The sequence below is a fragment of the Rhinopithecus roxellana genome, chromosome 15 (assembly GCF_007565055.1).
Source record: "Rhinopithecus roxellana isolate Shanxi Qingling chromosome 15, ASM756505v1, whole genome shotgun sequence".
Taxonomy (NCBI): domain Eukaryota; kingdom Metazoa; phylum Chordata; class Mammalia; order Primates; family Cercopithecidae; genus Rhinopithecus; species Rhinopithecus roxellana.
The window spans coordinates 116893990-116916643 of record NC_044563.1 but is presented as its reverse complement, the minus strand read 5'-3'; the positions used below and the strand labels follow the sequence as shown (position 1 = coordinate 116916643).

Sequence of the window (22654 nt, the reverse complement as noted above, 5' to 3'; positions counted from 1 at the left end):
ATATCTTGACTTAGGTAGTGATTTCATGGAAATTCATTTTATATTTATTCTTTACTCTTTACAAAAGAAGAAGTCCATATATATACACATATATGTTTTATATACTTCACTCTGTATAATAAATCATAATATTTTCAGATATTCAGAGTATAAAAATATGAGTCTGTTTTATATGGCTCTGAGGACAGTTTCAGAAAGGAAATTCTGAAAACATTTCAAGGTAATGCCATTGGAATAACTAATAATCTCCTGAGGAGACTATTTTGAAGATACAATTTCTGATACATTTATTTAAAAATCAACTTTTTAAAAATTGTAGATAGGTAACTAAATTTCTTATTAAGCACTAATTCAGGTCAGGTATGGTGGCTTACACCTGTAATCCCAGCACTTTGGGAAGCAAAGGCAAGAGGATCACTTGAGGCCAGGAGTTCAAGACCAGTCTGGGCAACATAGTAAGACCCTTTCTCTACAAAAATAAAAACTGAAAAATTAGCTGGTTATACCAAAGGATTATAAAACATTCTGCTATAAAGACACATACACATGTATGTTTATTGCAGCACCATTCACAATAGCAAAGACTTGGAACCAACCCAAATGCTCATCAATGATAGACTGGATAAAGAAAATGTGGCACATATTCACCTTGGAATACTATGCAGCCATAAAAAAGAATGAGTTCATTTCTTTTGCAGGGACATGGATGAAGCCGGAAACCATCATTCTCAGCAAAGTAACAAAGGAACAGAAAACCAAACACTGCGTGTTCTCACTCATAAGTGGGAGTTGAACAGTGAGAAAGTATGGACACAGGGAGGGGAACATTACACACTGGGGCCTGTCAGGGGTGGGGGGCAAAGGGAGGGATAGCATTAGGAGGAATATGTAATGTAGATAACAGGTTGATGGGTGCAGCAAACCACCATGGCACATGTATACCTATGTAACAAACCTGCACGTTCTGCACATACATTCCAGAACTTAAAGTATAATAAAAAAATAAATAAAAAGGAAACAAAATATTAGCTGGGTATGGTGGCATGCACCTGTAGTCTCAGCTACTTAGGAGGCTGAGGCAGGATGATTGCTTGAGCCCTGGAATTCAAGGCTGCAGTGAGCTATGATCACACTGCTGCACTCTAGCGTGGGCAACAGAGGAAGACCCCTGTCCCAATAAATAAATGCATTTTTTTAAAAAGTACTAATTCAGGGAGGTTTCTCTTTAAGGTATCATTTCTTTAAGAATGCAATATAATGTGTTTTATTAAAGTTGATTACTTTCACATGAATCTGTTTCTTCTTGGAAATTTGAGTAGCCTATGAGATTAGAAGATTGGTTATTATATAAATGAGTAGTCAAAGATATAATGGTGATTAGGGTCACATTATAGAGTCTTTTAAAAATGTATTTAGAATATATGTAAATAATATGTACATTTGATATAGTTGTGCTTTTAGTAAACAGAAACTTTGAGCATCCCACATCTTTAGCCGAAGGAGTCCTTCTCTCAAGTAAAACTAAATCTTTGTTTGGGGGTATTAAAGTGATTTAGTGAGCATCATTTGTGCTAAAGATTTTAACTCCCTCTGCCTGCCTGCTCATCCACCAAATATTTTAGCAAAGTTGTCAACAAGTGTCAAAATTGCTCATCTTAATTGATCATCTACCCATCTGCCCCAGAGGTGATAGTGAACCCAAAAGTCCATAGTAATGGAAAGGAGAAATAAAATGCATTCATAATCCACAGAACAGATAATTGATCTTAGATTTTTGTGGGCTTTTTTTTCCCCCCAATATTAGCAAATCCTGTATTGGTTTTCTGCTAAGGTGTAAGCTCAGTGTTTGAGATTATAAACACTCAAATTAGTTTGAATGACAAATCTGCGATAATTGTTTAAGGAAAATTTTTTAGCTTGCCATTTGCTGTTTCTAATGGGTGATCTGAATGTAACATTTGTTGATTCAGCTAATGGGACTATCTTGGCAATCAATCTTTTTACCCTCACCAAATTCTGCAGTCAGTTTTGTATTAGTTACCCATTACTGCATAACAAATTACCATGCATTTAGTGGGTTAAAACAACACGTACTTATTAGCACTATGCTTTAACCAACTGAGCTCGTAGGCCACCACGTAACACCTATTTATTATCTCATAGTTTCTGTTTGTCAGGAATCTAGGCATGGCTTAGCTGGATCCTCTGCTAAGGGTCTCACAGTTGACATCAAGGCTGAGCTTGGGTTCCTCTTTCAAGTTCATTGGTTATTAGCAGAATTCAGTTTCTTGCGGTTGTATGATCAAAGTCTCATTTTCTTACTGGTTGTCGGGCCTACTTTCACTCCTGAAGACTGCCCACAGTTCCTTGTCATGTGGCCCTCTCATATCATGGCAGCTTACTTTTTCAAGGCCAGCAGAAGAATCTCTTGCTTCAGTTGGCTAAGACAGAGACTTATATAACATGATCATGGGAGTAACTGTCTCATCACCTTTGCCATATTCCATTGCCTACAAACAAGTCACAAGTTCTGCTTGTGCTCAAGAGGAAGGGATTATATGAGAACTTGATTAATTGGGGAGTTGGGGGATATTCCTAGGGTATGTCCACCACAACTCCAAGAAGTAGAGCCCTGGCAAACTTCTTACCAAGTCAGTAGCAATGGTCCTCTACCCACTACAAGTAACAAGGTCCATCTGTGCTTCTTTTTTTTTTTTTTTTTTTTTTTTGAGACGGAGTCTCGCTCTGTCGCCCGGGCTGGAGTGCAGTGGCCGGATCTCAGCTCACTGCAAGCTCCGCCTCCCGGGTTTACGCCATTCTCCTGCCTCAGCCTCCCGAGTAGCTGGGACTACAGGCGCCCGCCACCTCACCCGGCTAGTTTTTTGTATTTTTTAGTAGAGACGGGGTTTCACCATGTTAGCCAGGATGGTCTCGATCTTCTGACCTCGTGATCCGCCCGTCTCGGCCTCCCAAAGCGCTGGGATTACAGGCTTGAGCCACCGCGCCCGGCCCCATCTGTGCTTCTTTAGATGACCTTTGTTTTATGAACAAAATATGTAATTTGGATTTTTGTAATAGTAAGTATCTTTTCTACTGAACAGAATAAAGATAAAGAAAATCTTCCTTAGGATACACTTTTTTTTTTTCTTTATTTTTTGAGACAGAGTCTCACTCTGTCACCCAGGCTGGAATGCAATGGTGCGATCTCAGCTTGGTGCAACCTTCGCCTGGGTTCAAGTCATTCTCAGGATACACTTCTAAAACGCCCAAAAATTTAATTTATTAATATAGTTATTGTTGATAGTAGCAAATGCTTCATTATGTAATTGAGTGTGACATTAATTCTCTCATGCATTGTCAAATGACTCTTACTCTTCAGTGCAGGAATCACAGCCATGGCCCCCACCCTCCAGGATTTGGTCGATATGGCATCTGTGCACGTGAAAACAAAGAACTTGCCAATGCAAGAGAAGCTCTTCCTCTTATAGAGGACTCTAGTAACTGTGACATTGTCAAAGCTACTCAGTAAGTCTTCCAAATGCTTTGGTTTATCCTCATGTTCTCTTGAATTAATAGTAATGTATGTGTAGTTCATGGCTCTTCATATGTTTACCTCTCTTACTTTGCAATGGTAGTTAACACCAGCACCAAGTATATTTGTCATAGCAACACCACAGTACTTAGTACAGCGTACCTAAGCTGTTTATATACCAGGACGTTCCATTAGATTGTAGACAGCTTCTTAGCAAAAGCATGTCTTCATCTTTGTAGCTCCAGTGCTTTTGCACAGTTCCTTCTTGTATGAGATACCTAATAAACGTTCCTTGAATGAATGGATGATTTTAAATGACACTAAGCCAAACTCTTTATTCGAAATACAAATCTAAGTCTTTTAAAATATACTACAACCTGAATAGGTCGATGGAATAAAAAATACCAACTTACACATTCATAGATGTTTTAAACAATCATTTTCTTGAGTACTTTCCATGTGCTTGTGCTGGATTAACTAGAAGAAAGACAGTAAGGTAAGGTGGAAATATGTTCTCTGACCACTTGAAACACATAGTGTATTGTTTTACTTGCACTGGATATGGAAGTACATTTTGAAAGTTTCCCCTTAAAATCTCTATATGTGGGTATTTGCATTAAGTCAATTATTCCCAACATTTTCACCTTCATGGATCTTGTTGATTATTAACATCTATCACACCTCTTGCCATTGAGCATATTTTGAAATATTTTGTTCATCATACTACATCAAATAGTAATCCATTTTTGTAGTAATCAAACATAAATCTGCCCAGCAGATTGCCCATCAAATATAAATCATGCCAATCTAATCAGCCTGAGGGGAACTAATGTTACCATACTAATTTGATATAATTTCTATCAGAACAAAGATGTTTGGAGATTAATTAGCTTATTTGGCCTTAATATAGGCTAATGTATTGTCTATGTTATTTAAAAAATACATTGACAATTATTTGAGTATTCTAATTACCAATTTATATGAACTCTAGAGGACTTGGGAACCACTCTTTTAGGTGAATATTATTTGATACTATTTATCTTTTATTTATACAAAGATGAGTGTATTCTTAAGGTAAATATTTGCTTTAATTAGGATGGAAACATTTAAATCTTTCCCTGTTGCCCAAGAAACTCTTTTTTTTTTTTTTTTTTTTTTTTTTTTTTTGAGACGGAGTCTCGCTCTGTCGCCCAGGCTGGAGCGCAGTGGCCGGATCTCAGCTCACTGCAAGCTCCGCCTCCCGGGTTCACGCCATTCTCCTGCCTCAGCCTCCCGAGTAGCTGGGACTACAGGCGCCCGCCAGGTCGCCCGGCTAGTTTTTTGTATTTTTAGTAGAGACGGGGTTTCACCATGTTAGCCAGGATGGTCTCGATCTCCTGACCTCGTGATCCGCCCGTCTCGGCCTCCCAAAGTGCTGGGATTACAGGCTTGAGCCACCGCGCCCGGCCGAAACTCTTAAGATAAATGTCAGAAATTAGGCTGTTTTTAATGGGAATCTCAGTAAAAACTCGCATTTTATGTCTTTCCTAAAATTTTCTTCAGGTCCTGTACCTTCTCAAGTGGTTGTGGGGAGACCTGTAGGTAGTATTTGGGAAGGGCATAGAGAGCTAGGGTGTGTGTGTGTGTGTGTTTTCTAAACCAGCAAAATCTTAATGAATGTATATTCTTATTACGTTTCTCAAATAAAGGGAGTATTTCTTTTCCAGTAAAATGTTAAAGTTGACATTTAAAAGATGGAGAGTGGGCCGGGTGCTGTGACTCACACCTGTAATCCCAGCACTTTGGGAGGCCAAGGTGGGTGGATCACAAGGTCAGGAGATTGAGCCCATCCTGACTAACATGGTGAAACCCCATCTCTACTAAAAGTACAAAAAATTAGCTGGGGTGGTGGCAGATGCCTGTAGTCCCAGCTACTCAGGAAGCTGAGGCAGGAGAATGGCATGAACCCGGGAGGCGGAGCTTGCAGTGAGCTGAGATCAAGCCACTGTACTCCAGTCTGGGCGACAGAGCCAGACTCCGTCTCAAAAAAAAAAAAAAATGATGGAGAGTGTAAATGTATGTGTGTCATTCTAAAATCTACTCTTTTAAAAATGCCAAAAAGACACACACACACACACAAACACACACACATGCATATTTTGGTAAGGCAGAAATTGTTCTAATTTACAGTGTGAGAAACAGACAATTCTGCTATTTGGTTTGATTTTTTATCCTTGCAGGCTTATTGAAACTTTCAGGTACTTTTAAATAGAAATAAGTTTTCAAGAAAGTGCTAAAGGGTCGGTTGGGACTTCATAGAAATATTGCTAACAGGCCACGTGTGGTAGCTCACGCCTGTAATCCCAGCACTTTGGGAAGCCGAGGTGGGCAGATTACCTGAGGTCAGGAGTTCGAGACCAGCCTCACTAATATGGTGAAACCCCATTTCTACTAAAAATACAAAAATTAGCCTCGTGTCATGGCACACGCCTGTAATCCCAGCTACCTGGGAGGATGAGGCAGGCGAATCGCTTCAACCCAGGAGACAGAGGTTGCAGTGAGCTGAGATCGTGCCACTGCACTCCAGCCTGGGCAAATGCGAGACTCCATTTCAAAAAGAAAAAAAAAAAAGAAATATTGCTAATAAATGATTTATCTCTTTATTCTCTATGAAATACCTCTTTTTAATGCTATAATAATTTGTCTATGAAATACCTCTTTTCAATGCTATACTATTTAACTGATTAACTAATAGTTAAATATCTTCCAAGCCCATCATTCCTTTTCTATTCCTATTGCTTCTCTCTTACTTTAGGCTCTCATTGTCTCTCACCTGTATTTATTGCAATAACCTCTAAACTGGTATTTCACTCTCTGTCCTTACCCTGCTCTAAGCAGCTTCCATATTGCCTCCAATGCGATCTTTCTTAAAACTCAAAGTCTGAGTACTTTCTTCTTTAAAACCCTTTATTGGTTTCCCATTGAACTGTAGATAAAGTCTAAACTTCATAGTGTAGCACAGAATGCCCATGTGGTCTTTGCCTATTGCTTCTAACCTCATGTCTCATCACTCCCTCTCATGCTTTATGCTTTAGCAATGTTACACTGCTTTTATTTCTCTGAACATCCATGTAGTTTCACATTTCTGATTTTTGTACATGCTGCTCCCTCTGCCTGAAATGCCTTTTGTCAGCCTATAAAATATAGCTTAGTTTCATGTCCTTCAGGAAGGGCTAATCATTTGTTACTCTGCTATACCTATATTCTTTCCATATTTTGTTGTTGAATTTATCCCATTCCAAGTTTGCTTTTAGTCTTTATCCCTTGTTGTGAGATTATTGCATAGGCTTGGTTTGATTCAGGGGTAAGATTATTGTCAGGAATCGGCAGGAGGTGTTTCTGGCACACAGTGGAGATCAGATGAAACTTACTGAAGGGCGGCAATGTAGGTTTAAAGTTTACTCATGGAAATCAAGTTCAACTCCAAAGAGATTAATCTGATCAGTAAGTAAACTAGGTTTCCTTTTGCTGTTTGGCTTTATACTGTGTCCTCTCTGTGCATGTCTTTGTTAATTATTTTATTTATTGACTGAAAGGCAGTTTGGATAATGAAAAGATACAGTAAAATGAAGAAATTTTGATATTTGAAATGATTTTAATGGTATCAATTAATGCTTTTTTTTCTTATTTGAGATACGGGATTTTTGAACGATGTAAAGAGTTGGTAGAAGCAGGATATGATGTCAGGCAACCAGATAAAGAAAATGTGTCACTTCTTCATTGGGCTGCTATTAACAACAGACTGGACCTTGTAAAGTAAGATGGGATATATGTGTGTTAATTGTGTATTTATAATTTTAGACCTCTCCTTTATCTTTTTCTTTAAGTACGAGTATTGAATCATGTGTAATCCTCGTGTGAAAGAACACCTGAAACTTTTCCTGCCACACATGTTAGTTATTATAAAGTTGAAAAGGACCTTAGAGACCATGCCTGGTTGATCCAAAAAGGAAAATTAGAAATAAAGCCAAAGGGGCCAATCATAAAGTTTAGGAAGTAAAAGTGAACACTTTTTTTTTTTTTTTTTTTTTTTTTTTTGAGACGGAGTCTCGCTCTGTCGCCCAGGCTGGAGTGCAGTGGCCAGATCTCAGCTCACTGCAAGCTCCGCCTCCCGGGTTTACGCCATTCTCCTGCCTCAGCCTCCCGAGTAGTTGGGACTACAGGCGCCCGCCACCTCGCCCGGCTAGTTTTTTGTATTTTTTAGTAGAGACGGGGTTTCGCCGTGTTAGCTAGGTTGGTCTCGATTTCCTGACCTCGCGATCCACCCGTCTCGGCCTCCCAAAGTGCTGGGATTACAGGCTTGAGCCACCGCGCCCGGCCTAAAGTGAACACTTTTTAAAAAAGGAAAAGCATAATAAACTTTTTCAGAATAGAATGGGAAGTCTCATCTAGTTTAGAGGAAACATTGAAATATTTTACATGTTAATGCCGCGAAGAATAGATAGGTAGGAAATATAACCTTTTTCAAAAAACTAAATATGGAATATACTTTTAAGTGGGCATGTATTAGATTGTATAAAATACTTCCCCTTCATAAAGCAGTAATGCCTACCCATTGTTTCTTTCAAACAGCTTAACATGTAAAATGTACATGTGTATGTGAATGTGTGTATATTTTGTGTTTTAGGATTAGATATTTAAAATCCTTAAAGTTTAAGAAATTTATTAAGGTTTAAAATGTTCTAACACACATGAATACTCACAGGCAAACTCCTCTTCTGTGGAAATAAATTGGCATGGTATTTAGATAATACGATATATGAAGCTCAACTTTGAAGTAATGAGACTAATTCCTATAAACCGTAGAAGAAAATCAGTCTCATTACCTTATATGTCCACCTTATACAGTGCCTCTCATCTCTGTCCCCCAAATGCAGGGCAAAACACTCAAAATGTCTAACTTTTCCAAAAGGATTTTAAATTAATTCTTTACTACTTACTTTTAAAATTCAGTCCCACATAGTAATTCTACTTTTAAACTGTTGAAGGTGACATAATTTTACCTTTCTCCTTCCAGTCAAGTAAGAATATCTGCCTGATCCTAAACCTTTTGAATATAAACAATTTCAAGAGTGCTGCAGTAGTTAGACTACGCAGAGAGTAGTTATGATGTGTTTGGTATGTAAGTTATAATGGAATGCCAATTATAGCAGGACTAATTACTTACCTCCCAAGAATGTTTCATCAGGGGTTTGTCTGATTCTGCCATGTGAACCTTTCATATTTCTATAGATCTGGGTGTTTTAGGGAGTATTACTATCATAATTTGTTCTCCAATATATTTTTACTATGAAAAAATTAGTATTTTCTTTCTCAATATGAAGCTTAAGTTTCAAATCTTATTTTCATTTGTGTCTGCTTTTAACAGGTTTTATATTTCAAAAGGTGCTGTTGTAGATCAGTTGGGTGGAGATTTAAATTCAACTCCTCTTCACTGGGCCATCCGGTAAGGTTTCTTTGAATGCTGAAATTAAATAGCCACATGTAGCTAGTGGTCACCATATCGAAAATCAGTTATAGACAATTTGAAAGACTATCTTTTCTTTTTTTTGCCTCCTTTATTTAAAAATAAATTACAGTTTTAAAGGTTTTGCAGAAAGAATGTTTTTGATATTTAATTTAGAGCTTCATTATAATTATCCAACTCAAATATGTGTATTATAGTTTATTTTTTGTAATTAGAATAAATAATTTTCATACTTGGTAACATAAATAAAAGTAGTAGTTCAGTGAACTGCAAACTCAGTCAGTTCAGGCTTATGACTATAGATGTCTATTCAGAAACCTATGATTTTATTTCAGAGTCAGTTTCCTCTGAAATGTAAAGTATTTCTCTATGTCTTAGGGCCAAATGAGTCACCTCTTTTAAAAGTTGTTGCAGGATTAACAAGAAATTTTGAGTAGGTCAACTTAGAACATTTATGTTGTGTGGTCACTCTCCTCTTTTCTCTGTTGTATATTGGTCATCTGAAACTGAAGTTAATAAGTCTTGAATACTTACCAGTTTCTTTTTTTTAACTTAAACTCCACTCTCAGTGGTTGGTGGGTTGACAGGAATCTGAAACTGAAGTGAAAAATTGTTCATGTAAGTCAAGGAGTTGAATCTTTTCTCCATAGCCAAGAGTTTTGAAGCTCTGGGGTTAATTCATGCCCCTTAAGCTACTGAGGTACAGTACTTTACATGAAAAATGAACCAGAGTCAAGCTTAAGAAAAGCATATGAATATATAGTTTTTAATATTATCACAGTAAACCCACAGTTTATTAATATTATATTTCTGTATATCTGGCTTATGATTTTTTGATTTTTAAAATGACAAGGACGTCTAAGGGGTCCTAGAACCTTCATTGTTAGCATGTCATAAAAAATTATTATTTACATATGGTAATATAAGGTTTAAGGTAGATTGGGAAGTTATCAAGTTTATCACTTGCACTCAAGAATGATTATCCAGGCTGGGCGCAGTGGCTCACGCCTGTAATCCCAGCAGTTCGGGAGGCTGAGGCAGGCAGATCATGAGGTCAGGAGATCAAGACAATCCTGGCTCACACGGTGAAACCCCATCTCTACTAAAAATACAAAAAATTAGCCAGCGTGGTGGCATGCTCCTGTAGTCCCAGCTACTCGGGAAGTTGAGGCAGGAGAACCATTTGGACTTGGGCGGCAGATGTTGCTGTGAGCTGAGATCTTACCACTGCACTCCAGCCTGGGTGACAGTGAGACTCCGTCTGAAAAAAAAAAACCGAGAATGATTATCCATATCGTTCTAAGTTTGCAGCATCTAATCTAAGTAAAAAACGTTTGGACAATCACCATTGTTTCAAAAATCTTACTGTCTTACTGTTAGGAAATATTTTTTATATGTAAGCAAAATCCCTCATGTCTTAGGAATATCAGTTTCTCCCTGACTTTTTGCTTTTTCTGCATGCTACAGAATGGCTTTTTGTCTTCTATTTGCAGACAAGGACATTTACCTGTGGTCATATTATTACTCCAGCATGGTGCAGACCCCACTCTCATTGATGGAGAAGGATTCAGCAGCATCCACCTGGCAGTATTGTTTCAGCACATGCCTATTATAGCATATCTCATCTCAAAGGGACAGGTATATTCTCAAATGTGTCTTACACTTCAGCTTTTATCATCTGAAGAGGTTGGGGAAATTATGAGTAGTAGTCTCTTCTCATTTTTAAGGTGGAGGTTAATGGATATCCAGATATTCAGATATTAGCCTCGGTACATTTAGCTATTGAATACTGCTTTTCAGCTTCGTTGGAGGGAAAAGGACAGGTCATTTAGCTCAGTAACGTATAATAGATGTTTCTGAAACTTGTAAGCTGGTAATAGTTTTTCTTATGAACCCAGTAATTTGCAGAGTTTTTCAAAAACATGACTTCAAAGCCTGTATTTTTCTTCTAGTTGAATAGAAAAATGGTAGTCAAATCACTAAATTAACCCATCATTTGCTTTCATTATTTGAGCCCAAATGGGAGGCCAATTTGAATGCATGTTTCTTATTGTTTTCTAAAGTAAGTCCATGAAAATTGACTTGCCTTGAGAGGCACAGGTTAAATTATAGGTTATTGTCAGTTTAAATGTCAATTATACTTGCCTGGAATATGTTTTCCGGTAGCAAAGTAGTTTATGTGTTAGCAGACTTTCCTGTAAAAGGCATGAAAACGTGTTTGCACAAATGCTGTTGGAATGGTTGTGCTCCTTTTAAATGAGCACTTTCTCTCAGACTTAGCTGATTGAAGTAGAATTATAACCTCCTAGGTTTCATTGTTGGAAAAATATAAATATATGAAGAAGAGTCCTGTCTGCTTCTCTTTGGGCCCTTTCCCAAGTCCTATTCCTCCAAGGCCCATAAGAATCTTCAGAAGCTGAAACTCTTTTTCTTTGGCTTAGCTGAAACCATTGTTGTATACCTTAAACCTAGACCTGTCTTATTAAAAGGATTATATCCTCATGGAAATATGATTTCCTTTTTTTTTCTGTATTCCAGAAAATAGAAAGGAAATTTTCCCTGTTTAAAACTTAGTATATTAAGTCCAGAAAGAAAAGTTTGCCTCAGAAGATAGGGAGTTCACTATTTACTGGAATTGTTTGAGTAGATACTGAATGACTTTGTATAAGAATTGATAATGTGAATTAATGTGTCAACTAAGGTCTCAACTAGGTGACTTTTAAGGCCTCTACCATCTCTTGTACTTGATGGTAGCTATCAACATTTTACTCTTTCCCTTAACTGTCTGTGTTCACATCATATAACACTTTACATTATATATTCAGATTTTCTTTTTTAAAATATTTTATAGAAATCCATGGATTTTTACCCTATGGAAGTAGAGCAGAGCATTCTTTTTATCAAATGATATTTGAACCCTTCATGTAGAAATAATGGTGGTACTGAATATATTAAAGAGATATTTCTATTAAGAGAACAAATAGACTTTTGAGTGTATTTACAGTTATGCTAATTGTCTTCTTTTTGAATAGAGTGTGAATATGACAGATGTAAATGGCCAGACACCTCTCATGTTATCAGCTCACAAAGTAATTGGGTGAGTTTAATTTAATCGCCTCAATCTGATTCTGGTTCCAACTATTTCTTTTCTGTGTGTGTAATTTTGAGTATCTCTGTCTATGTGAGATGATAGTATATTGAAGAAACTAGTATTTTCCACACTGAGACTGTGATAATCGACTTTTAAGATAGTTAGAAAAGCAGCATTGAAATACATTTTCTCTTTTCTGATAGCTTTGGCAAAAAGTTTGAAAGCTACTAATAAGAAAAAAATTTCCTTACCTAACAAGTAGATATACCTTGACATATACTTGTTAACATGACTTGTATTTCTTCCTTTGCTTTTAAGAGAAATGGCTATAATTTTAAATGTTCTCATAATTTAAAATCTGATAAGTCTGCTTTCTGGAAAATATTACATTTTGAGATTCTCTGACGTCAGTCTTGACTGCTTTGAAAATATAACTGAAAAGAGTCTTTTTGTATGTTCAGATCAAGCACTTACATATTTAAGTTTTTCTGTGTATTTATTTCTATAAACACATGATTAATGACACTGTATAATTCAACTTCCGGTATTTAAGCAAATACTTGTGACAGTTCTCACTTTAGCAGTTTGTTTCTGTGTTGTATTGAATCTCTGATTTTGCTTGTACTTAGGACTTCTAGGAACCATGTTAATTCTAATGCTATTTCCTTTTTGTTCATGGAATGGTAGGATTGGAGGTAGAATTTTATTAAAAAGCATTTTGTCTTTGCTGGTAAATCTGAAGTTAGGTATAATCCCTATAAAGATGTTGATGAAATAAATAAAGTAGAATATTGTTTTCTTAAAATAATCTCTTCAGTGGTCATGAAGGAAGGAAAGGTATTGGTAAAGTAAAAATATTTTACTGAATTCTGTCTTTTAGTCCGTAACTTTCTAAGATTCACAAATATTTTAGAACATAATTTATACCTGCTTTATTTAACAGTTGATTTGATGGAGAGTATGAAGTTAGCTCCTCAACTAAAACATACATTTAGTCTTTAATTGAATAAATAGCATAGCATTTAATATTGACTAAAGTTAAATCTATAATTCAGAGAAAAGTGTTAGCCAATAGAACAATATGAAAGGAAAAGTTTGAAAAACAGAAGCAGTTATTCCACTGCATTGTTAAAATTATCTATATAGCATGTCATCATTTAATAGATGTCTTTTTTTTTTTTAAATCTCCTATTAGTACCTAGAATATAAGTCAGTACAAAGAAGTTTCTCAGTTCTGAATACTTAACTGAATGGTTAATTGATGGCATTATCTTAAAGGATTCATAATTTGCATTTACTCCTTAAGTCATCATCTCTGTTAATGCCTCTTGGTATTTTATTATTTTGAGACAGGCCGGAACCAACTGGATTTCTTTTAAAGTTTAATCCTTCTCTCAATGTGGTTGATAAAATACACCAAAACACTCCACTTCACTGGGCAGTTGCAGCAGGAAATGTTAATGCAGTTGATAAGCTTTTGGAAGCTGGTTCTAGCCTGGATATCCAGAATGTTAAGGTATGGCCAGGTATTTATCTCCCTTAGTTTAATATATCTTGAGTTAGAAGACTGATAAATTCACATAAAGGTAAGCTATATATTTGTTTTCAGTTACCCCAAGATAGATATAAATGATAATAACTGGCTATCCTTGGAATAGTGTGTTGAGTCTATGTTTCTGGTGAGTTTAAAAAAAGTTTAGCACTCATAATATATTAAAAATATTTTAAAACTTTTTACCCCACTCTTTTTTAAGGGAGAAACACCTCTTGATATGGCTCTACAAAACAAAAATCAGCTCATTATTCATATGCTAAAAGCAGAAGCCAAAATGAGAACCAACCAAAAGTTCAGACTTTGGAGGTGGCTGCAGAAATGCGAGGTATTTTCATTTGGGGTCTTTTCTGTGGGATAGACGACTTTTTTGTTCATTTGGTTTTGTTTATTAAGGCATCAGAGGAAACCAGAGAGTTGGCTTTTTGCTGCATTATATCTGCTGACTATGTCTTTCCCCTGCATCCTGTTGCCCAAAGTTGGAAATTTGGCACTTTCATTGGCTGTTTATTGTTGGTCCTCAACTAGATGCTCTAAAACTGCATGTTACCTTATGAATAGTATTATGTACTTCCACATTTATTTAATGAATGTATTGAAATGCAAAAGGTTTTGATTTTTAGAGACAATGGGAAAAACACCATGTTGCAAAGAGTTTTATAGAAGCTTGTAGTAACAGCTTATTCCTTACTAAATTTTTATTTCTCAAAAAGAAAATAATAACAGTTACAATGTTGCCTTAGAATCACGAGGACTTTAAAAATGATATTGTTGCAAACTTTAGGCATATGATGTCACTTCATAAAAGAAAACACTGGAATTTTGAGAAATTAAACCCAAATTTTATTCATTTTTTTAGCTTAGCAATTCTGAGTGGTGTTCCTCTAAACTTTAAAATGAACTGAATAATGGAAAACGTTAGAAACTTCAGCTTATTCTCATGAATAACAAAATCTAAGTCATAGAAGTGAATAGTATTTAAATTGTTAAAATGGAATATTGGATTGATTCCACTGTCTCTAGTGTTTTCAAATATGATACCATCATGTTATTAATAATAATTAGTTATTATACTTTCATAGTGATTCTAAATTAGGAGACACCATATTCTTATGTAGAGGATCATCATGAATGCTATACTGCTTTTGCATTAGGCATGTGGAGTGGGGAGAGGAAGAAATATTGGTTACTCCTCAGTATCCTTTGCCAGCTCCTCTACTTCTTCCCCATCTCTTGTTGGTAGGGTGCCCCAGGATTTTGTTATTGACCTTCTTTGCTATTTATTCATTCCCTAAATGCCATCTATATGTTGATAACTCCCATATTTGTCTCTCTAGTCTAGACCTTTCCATACTCATATATCAAATTACCTACTTGATTCATCCACTTTGATGTCTAATAGGCATCTCCTGATACCCTCCCCACCCTTCCCCTGACTAAACCAAACCTTCCCCATCTCAGTAGCTGGAGTTTGCATTCCTCTGTCTTCACCTATTTTTTTGTCATACCACATATGCAGTCCATTAGAAAGATGTGTTGACCAGTTCAGCCTTCAGTTTATATCCAGAATCTGACCCCTTCTTACCACTCTACCAGTGCCATGTTGGTTCAGCAGATGAATCTAAAATGTAAGTCAAGTCATGTCACTTATCAGCTCACATTCCTATGATGTCTCCTCATTTCTCCCAGAGTAAAAGCAAAGTCTTTATGATGACCTATAAGGCCCTTTGTCATCCAGGTTTTTATATACTATAAAAGTGACTTAGCATATTTATCTCTCTATCTTTCCCAGCTAGAATTTAAGTGAGAAAAAGATCTTAAATTCATTGATGTGTCCCAAGTGCCTAGAATAGTACCTTGCATATAATATGCCCTCAAGTATTTGTTGAATGAATAGTGCAGCTTGTCTGTAAGAGTGTTATATCTAGGATTTAGAATTTTGAGATCCATATTTAATTCTTATCTCTGTTCTGAGATTATGTTGCTAGGAGATTCTAAATTTACATTAGAAAAATCTAAACTAGCCCATTTTGTGTCATCATGCCAATTGGAATTGGAAACATTTTAAAGATTTAATGTCATTTGAAATTATCCACTCCTAGATATGGCTTAGAGAAGTGAAAATGGAAGAAGAAAGAAGGAAGCCCTGCTTGCTTTCAAGGGTCTCATATCTTGTCATTAAAACTGCATTGCACAAACACGAGGCCCAGCTTCAATTCAGTCAGACTGTTGTTTCATAGAAGTTTCATTCTTTTAACTTTGCCAAAATAAACCTGAATTAGTAGCATCATGAGGACATATTTTAATCTTTGATCTTCATGTGACATTTGACACTGAGAACATCCCCCTTCTCGAAACTCTTTTTCCTGGATTCCCTGAAACCTTTCTTTCTGCCGGTTCTCATCCTGCCTTTCTGGTCGGTTGTTCTTGGTTATTTTTGGTGACTTTGCTTTTTTCCCCTTAAGTGTTTGTTTTGGCTAAGATTCTGCCCCCTTTCTACCTGCACACAGTCTTTGGGATGTTATTCACTCATGGCTTTACCACCTATGTACTGATAAACTTCAAGTCTTCCAGAATGCTAAACCTACTTTTGACTGCCTGCTGGATGGATGTCTCCTAGATGTCCATAGGCATTTAAAATTCTACATTCTCCAAACATAGCTCATCTTTTCTGCAGACCTATTGCATCTGACCTTCTCCATTAGGGATGGCATGATGCAGTGCCCAGGTTGGAGCTCTTATAGTTCCCTCATTGAGTCTTGTGTATTAATTTCTATGTAGTCCCTTGAGCTTGCTTTATGTTTTCCAATATGGAATACTGTTTGCAAGAAGTTATTTTGAAAAATCTTAGCTTTCATTAACAGTTTTCTAAAAGACCACCATTTCTTCTAGAGAAGAAAAGCAAAACAAAATATGTTTAAGCAACATTTTATAAAATGTAGGGCTTTTAAAAGATTGTTTCCTTTGGGAGGCTGAGGCGGTGGATCGCCTGAGGTCAGAAGTTCAAGACCAGCCTGGTCAACATGGTGAAACCCCGTCTCTAGTAAATATACAAAAATTAGCCAGGCATGGTGGTGGGTTCCTGTAATCCCAGATATTCGGCAGGCTGAGGCAGGAGAATTGCTTGAACCGGGGAGTTGCAGTGAGCCATGATCGCACCATTGCGCTCCAGCCTGGGCAACAAGAGTAAAACTTCATCTTAGAAAAAAAGAAAAGATTGTTTCCAAGATGTGCAATCTCTCGAACCTCAGATTTATCAATCAGCAATTTTGGAGGAGAATTTTGTGGTAGTTCTGTTGTTGTATTAATATACTTTGTTATTATATACTTTGGAAGTAGTTCTCATATTGCACTATTATTAGATACTTAAGAGGTGAAATCCATGAAGTTCTAAAATTCTGAATCTTTTAATAGCTCTTCCTGCTGCTGATGCTTTCTGTGATTACCATGTGGGCTGTTGGATACATACTGGACTTCAATTCAGATTCTTGGCTTTTAAAAGGATGTCTTCTAGTAACATTGTTTTTTCTGACATCTTTGTTTCCAAGGTGTGTATGTTAATTTTTGCAAGGCTGGTTATTGTGTTTCTGATTTTATTTCTTATTTCTGTTGTTGGTTAGCTGGAGTCACAGATTTTTATCATGCTGTAAATATTACTCACCATATAACAGCATCCTGAGGGTGGACGGGAGGAAAGGGCTTTGGTAGCATATGATTTGGTTGAAAGCAAATTGCTCAACCCAGTAACTTGGTTGACTTGACAGTTGGTGGAAAATAAATATCCTGGGTCACATTTTAATTGTTATTTTTGGTGAATGATGGGGAGATTTTTGTAATCATTTCATAATTATTCATGATTTTGTAATCATCTTGAAGCATTTTTGCTCATTTTTCAGAAATTTTGTTTCCTTTTTCTAAATTTATTTTAAGCTAGTTATTTTTGCTGTCAGTCATTTTTAGTTGAATTAAATTGTGGGAGGTTATAAAATAGTAAATATGGTATGGTTTTATTTTTAGGACAATATTTATACATGATTATATATAGTTAATGGTTAAGAGTCAGACTGCTTGAATTCAAGTCAAGCTTTACCACATGATAGTCTGACGTTGAACAAGTTGCTATAAAATGAGGGTTAACTGTTGTGATAATGCCTGCCTCATGGTTAACACATATAAATGCATAGAGCTATAGCTGACACACAGTACTCAATAGTCATATCACCCCCCATCTCTTCTTCTCTCTTTCCTTTCTCAATAAAATGGCATCCAGTTCCTCAAATGAATATGGGTGTCATGCTTGGATTACTGTCATCCTCTCCTCACCTCCCATGTCCAACCCATTATCATGTGTTCCCTGCCTGCCTCTCTCCATCTCCACAACTCGCATCCTAGACCAAGTCTCCTCACTGGTCTTCTGACTTCTTATCCCCCTAGAGTTTACCCCCACTTAGCAATCAAGAGAATCTTTTAAAAAGCAAGTTAGTTCTTTCTTTTCTTCCTGCTTAAAGCCCTCTAGTAACTTTTTCTTGTACTCAGAACAAAATCCACACTCCTTGCCTATGGGATATTATGTGATTTATTCCCTCCCCAGCGACTTCCTCTCTTCCCCTTCTCACTGCACTGTACATTCTTTCTCACACATCAGGCTCATTCCCACCTGGGGCCTTGGCCCTTGCTTGGGTCTTTGTCTGAAGTGTTCTGACACCTTATCTTTTCATAGCTGGGTATGTCATTCAGGCCTCTCAGTTCAGCTGTCACCTGCTTAGTGAGGCCGTTCCCGACTGACGCTGCTGCATCCCTGTTTTATTTTCTTCTAGCACTTAATCACTTCCCTGCAATGTAAAGCCCATAAAAGCAGGAAACTTGTCTCTGCTGTTAAGCATTTTCATTCACTGAATGAAAGAAAAATGTAATGATGTTGATCCATAGAAAAGGATCTGAAAGGAAATATAGGGTTGCTCTTTGCGTATTATGATTATGTGTATTCCTCTGTCTTTCTGTCAGTTGCCAGCATTCTCTAGCATAAGCATGTCCTGCTTTTGTCATAAGAGCAAATGAAGTATTAGAGGAATCTTACTACTGTATCACCCAAGAGCGGGACAATAGTCTGGAAATGAATTAGAATGTAAATGTAATGTGAAAACTCAAATTTCTGAAAAATAGCAAAATGCCAAAAATTGTCTGCTATTCAGATAACTTATAACTTAGAGATATTTATTCACTTTCCACTAATTGGATTAACTCATGCTCTAAATAAATTTTAAGCCAAATCACCAGCGATCAGAGTCATCACTCCTTTTTCAGAGAGGAATCAAGGGCTGGTAATAGCTACTCCCCTAGGATAGGAACATTTGAGATTGTTTGGTTATTCGTTTATTGTAGTTGAAGCCTACATTATAAAAATGGGCACAATTCAAATGTGAGTCAAATGCATATGACAACTTTATTCATACATCCTTTATCTCTCATATTCCTCTATAGGGTCCCAATTTCATAGAGGAAAGCAACTGTAAACTATTATTATTATAGGGCAGCTGCTTATTGATCCAGGCTGTTAACCTGACACCTGTCAGGAATGGACACGCAGTGGTAGAGGCTCTTGTAAATTAGTAGTTCATTGTATTACGTAATTGGTCAAATGCATTTTTTGCTGTAAGATCTCCAACAGACCACACCCTGGAGGTTACAAGGGCTTAATTTGGCCTGTTTTGGCAGCATGTTGAGCATCTAAAGTTTGGACTCTTTAGTTCTTTTCAAATATGAATTTATTGTAATTATGGTTATGATCCTGGTAGCTAATTTTTTTTAACCCTTCATACCTATTGTTAACTGTTGTTTTTTCCTGGAATAAATTTTAAAATATATTCAGGTAAACTATATTCATGCATAAGATGTCTGTAGTGAGTACTTAGTGTAAAAGACATTTTCTTTTGAAACTGCAGTATTTTGGGTAAATTATATGTGGACCTCAAGTTGCCTGTGACCCAAGTGAAATTGTTAATATTCTGAATGCCAGTATCATTTTTAGCCTTTGTGTATCTTTTTATATGAAGTGTCTACTTCTCAAGCTGATTATAGGATGAATGTGCTCAAGGTTGTGTGCATCTGTGTGCTTCACAAACATCATTCTAGTCTCTGGAAGAAAGCTTGTTAAATGTAAAGGTGAATCTCTAAGTATATAAATTTTTGCATTATAGTGTATTTAAAAATATATGCCAGAAAAGAAATAAAAGTATATGTCTCAATAGAAATACAAAAGATTCATTGAAAATATATATTAAATTGTTGTGGATTAATATTGTATGAGTTGGTTAGAAGAACTAGAACATACACTTCTTGAGAGTCGTTGTGCTTTAGTTTTCTCATGTGTAAAATGGGGGGATGATGTTGCGTAACTCTGTTACCACATGGAAAGTGACACATAGTAAGCACTCAGTACATGAAAGCTATTACTGTTGCTGCTGATATTATTATCACTACCATTATTATGTAGGGAAATTTAGAACTAAAATTAATACAAGTCATACTAATACCTTATATTTATCTTTTTTCTTTTAGGTTCTTGGTTGGGTATAAGAACCTTATATACTTACCAACAGCCTTTCTGCTAAGTTCCATTTTTTGGATATTTATGACTTGGTTCATCTTATTTTTTCCTGATATCCTTTAAGCATCAATTTTGATGCATATCTCATTTTGCCTTTAAAAAAGAGTAATGTCATTGTTAGGAATTTAGGTACTGGAAAAGACCTAGGGAATGCAACTTATATTTGCATTCATTTAATGGTTCTGGATGAAGATGTTTAATGTTGAAAATCTACTTAATTCGAAAAGTAGTCTCAGAGTACATTATGGAAATGGTAAGTATCTAGTATTTATTACTCATAGGAGGGGAACAGTAGAATGTATTATTGTTTTACTTGTACTATAATTTGTTGGATTGTCTTGAGATTCCTTCAAGGTCAGATGTTTCTCATAACTTGGTCAGCAGTTACAGTTAATTTTAGTACATTTTCTGAGTACCAAGATGGACTGCATGAAAGGGATATTGGGGAAAATATGGCTTCCTCAGTAATGGTAAGTGTTAGTGGTATTATCTAAGGCAATTATTCTCAATCCACAGTAAAAATAAATTTACTTTGCCACTCAACATATATGTAAAACAAAGACTGTACTCCTAATGTACGCTTTACCCTATGGTGTTATTTCATCCCATTTCCTTTTTAAAAAATTTTAATCACGGCCCATTTAATTCTTTCATGACCCACTAATGAATAGCAGCCTGAGATGAAAACAAAAACAAAAAAAAAACTCATTCAGGGAATAGGTTTATTACTTAAGGATCAGGGCCCAGGACCAAGTCCAACTTAGGGGTTTATTGTTCTCTTAGTGTTGGCCAAGTCCTGTCACCTAGAAATGGGGAGAGGGGTTACTTGGGCTCTAACCATTTATGACTTCAGGTGGGTGGAAGGCATTTTCAATCTTCCCACCTCTTGCCAGACTCCCTTCTTCCCTTCCAAGGAAGCTCTGATAGCCTTGCTTTGCTTATGGAGTAGGAGAAGAAGGAATGTTGTAGATAGAAATATACCTTTTAGTGTATTCCTTTAAACTTCCACGTTACTTCTCTAGCATTTCCGAAAAGAAAGAACAGAGTGTTTATGGGAGACGTACATAAACTGAATTCAAGAATATTATTTCCATAGGAGTAAATGTGAAATGAGTTGGCCATGTGAGTTCTCAAAGTACATATGTCTACATCCATTATAGCGTGTTTTTGCTTTAATTCTCCTTTTTATTTATGAGCATTATCTCTAATATTTTTCAGATTTCTTTAAATGAATGGCATGGCCATTTGGCTTTTTTCAGATTTTATTGTCTCTTCTTTGTCTCATAATTACTGATTTGGTGGCAGTTTTTTAAGCACTAGCCTTATCACCACCACTTAATGAAGGCTTGGATGATATTATTATTACGATAGAAAAATTCATGATATTATAAGTAGTCATGAGTGCATCAAATAACAGCACAGGATACAACAAAATCACTTGCAGAAGACCCAAGGCTCATAAATTCTAGGGTAATTGACATGATACAGAGGAAAGAATGATAGCTGATATTTTTGTTTACCAATCCATATGGCAGTGGAATAAAACAGTTTTAAAAATGTGTTTTGTGATAAATTTTTGAAATTTGAGAAACATGTCAGATTTTGCACAAAGCTTTTTACATTGAATTATTTCAAATTTGTAGAATCAAAATTAACAAAAGAGAACTGATTTCCATAGCTAGACAGAATCTTAAGATGTTGGAATCAACAAGTTGGACTATTTTATTTGCTTGTACAACCTAAAACCATTTGTTCTAGGCAACCATATGAACCCGCTACTTGTGAGGGCATGTAAGTCAGTAGGTGGCATACTTCACCATCAGAACAATGTTCTTCACACTAAATTTTAAATCTTGGAACTGCCTTGTGGATGAACTGAGATGCTGCCCTGGGTTTAAACTAGCTTTGTCTCAGGCTGCCATCTGGATTGAATAAGGGCATTTGCTTCCACAGATACTGGCCTATTAGGGGAAGATGTTCTGGGGCACTATGGAATAAGACAAAACGATTTTGAGTTTTAGTTGTTTTTCAGACTAGTTATGTACCATTGGGGCAAGGTACATAATTTCACCAAGCCTTAGTTTTTCTGTAAATTGGAGATAACAGAAACAAACTCATGGTGTGGCTGCAAGGATTACTATGAAGTGCTCACCAGAGTCCCCATGGCAAAATTGGTGTTCTATAAATATACCTAATATTTTTTATTAGTTATTCTTATGAATAAAATCTAGATGGAAGGCTGCATGTTGAAACTAATTTCAAGGGCAATTCTAGGTTGGCTTCTAAGATGATCAATTTCTTTTGGTACCTTTTATAAGTTCAGCAAGTAATGTCTTTGGCTTTTATGAGGGGGGATTGAGTACAAT

General features: G+C 36.2%; 1 protein-coding gene across 1 annotated transcript in view; it reads left to right on the top strand.

Annotated features, from left to right (window-relative positions):
- Positions 1 to 22654, top strand: part of ZDHHC13 (zinc finger DHHC-type containing 13) — a 54217-nt gene that overhangs the window by 16027 nt on the left and 15536 nt on the right. Inside the window, exons 2-10 of the mRNA XM_010388110.2 lie at positions 3380 to 3525; positions 7205 to 7327; positions 8940 to 9017; positions 10532 to 10676; positions 12071 to 12135; positions 13483 to 13645; positions 13884 to 14009; positions 17096 to 17229; positions 20240 to 20340. Coding sequence (XP_010386412.2) covers positions 3380 to 3525; positions 7205 to 7327; positions 8940 to 9017; positions 10532 to 10676; positions 12071 to 12135; positions 13483 to 13645; positions 13884 to 14009; positions 17096 to 17229; positions 20240 to 20340 — 1081 coding nt within the window. The remainder of the gene's footprint in view (positions 1 to 3379; positions 3526 to 7204; positions 7328 to 8939; positions 9018 to 10531; positions 10677 to 12070; positions 12136 to 13482; positions 13646 to 13883; positions 14010 to 17095; positions 17230 to 20239; positions 20341 to 22654) is intronic.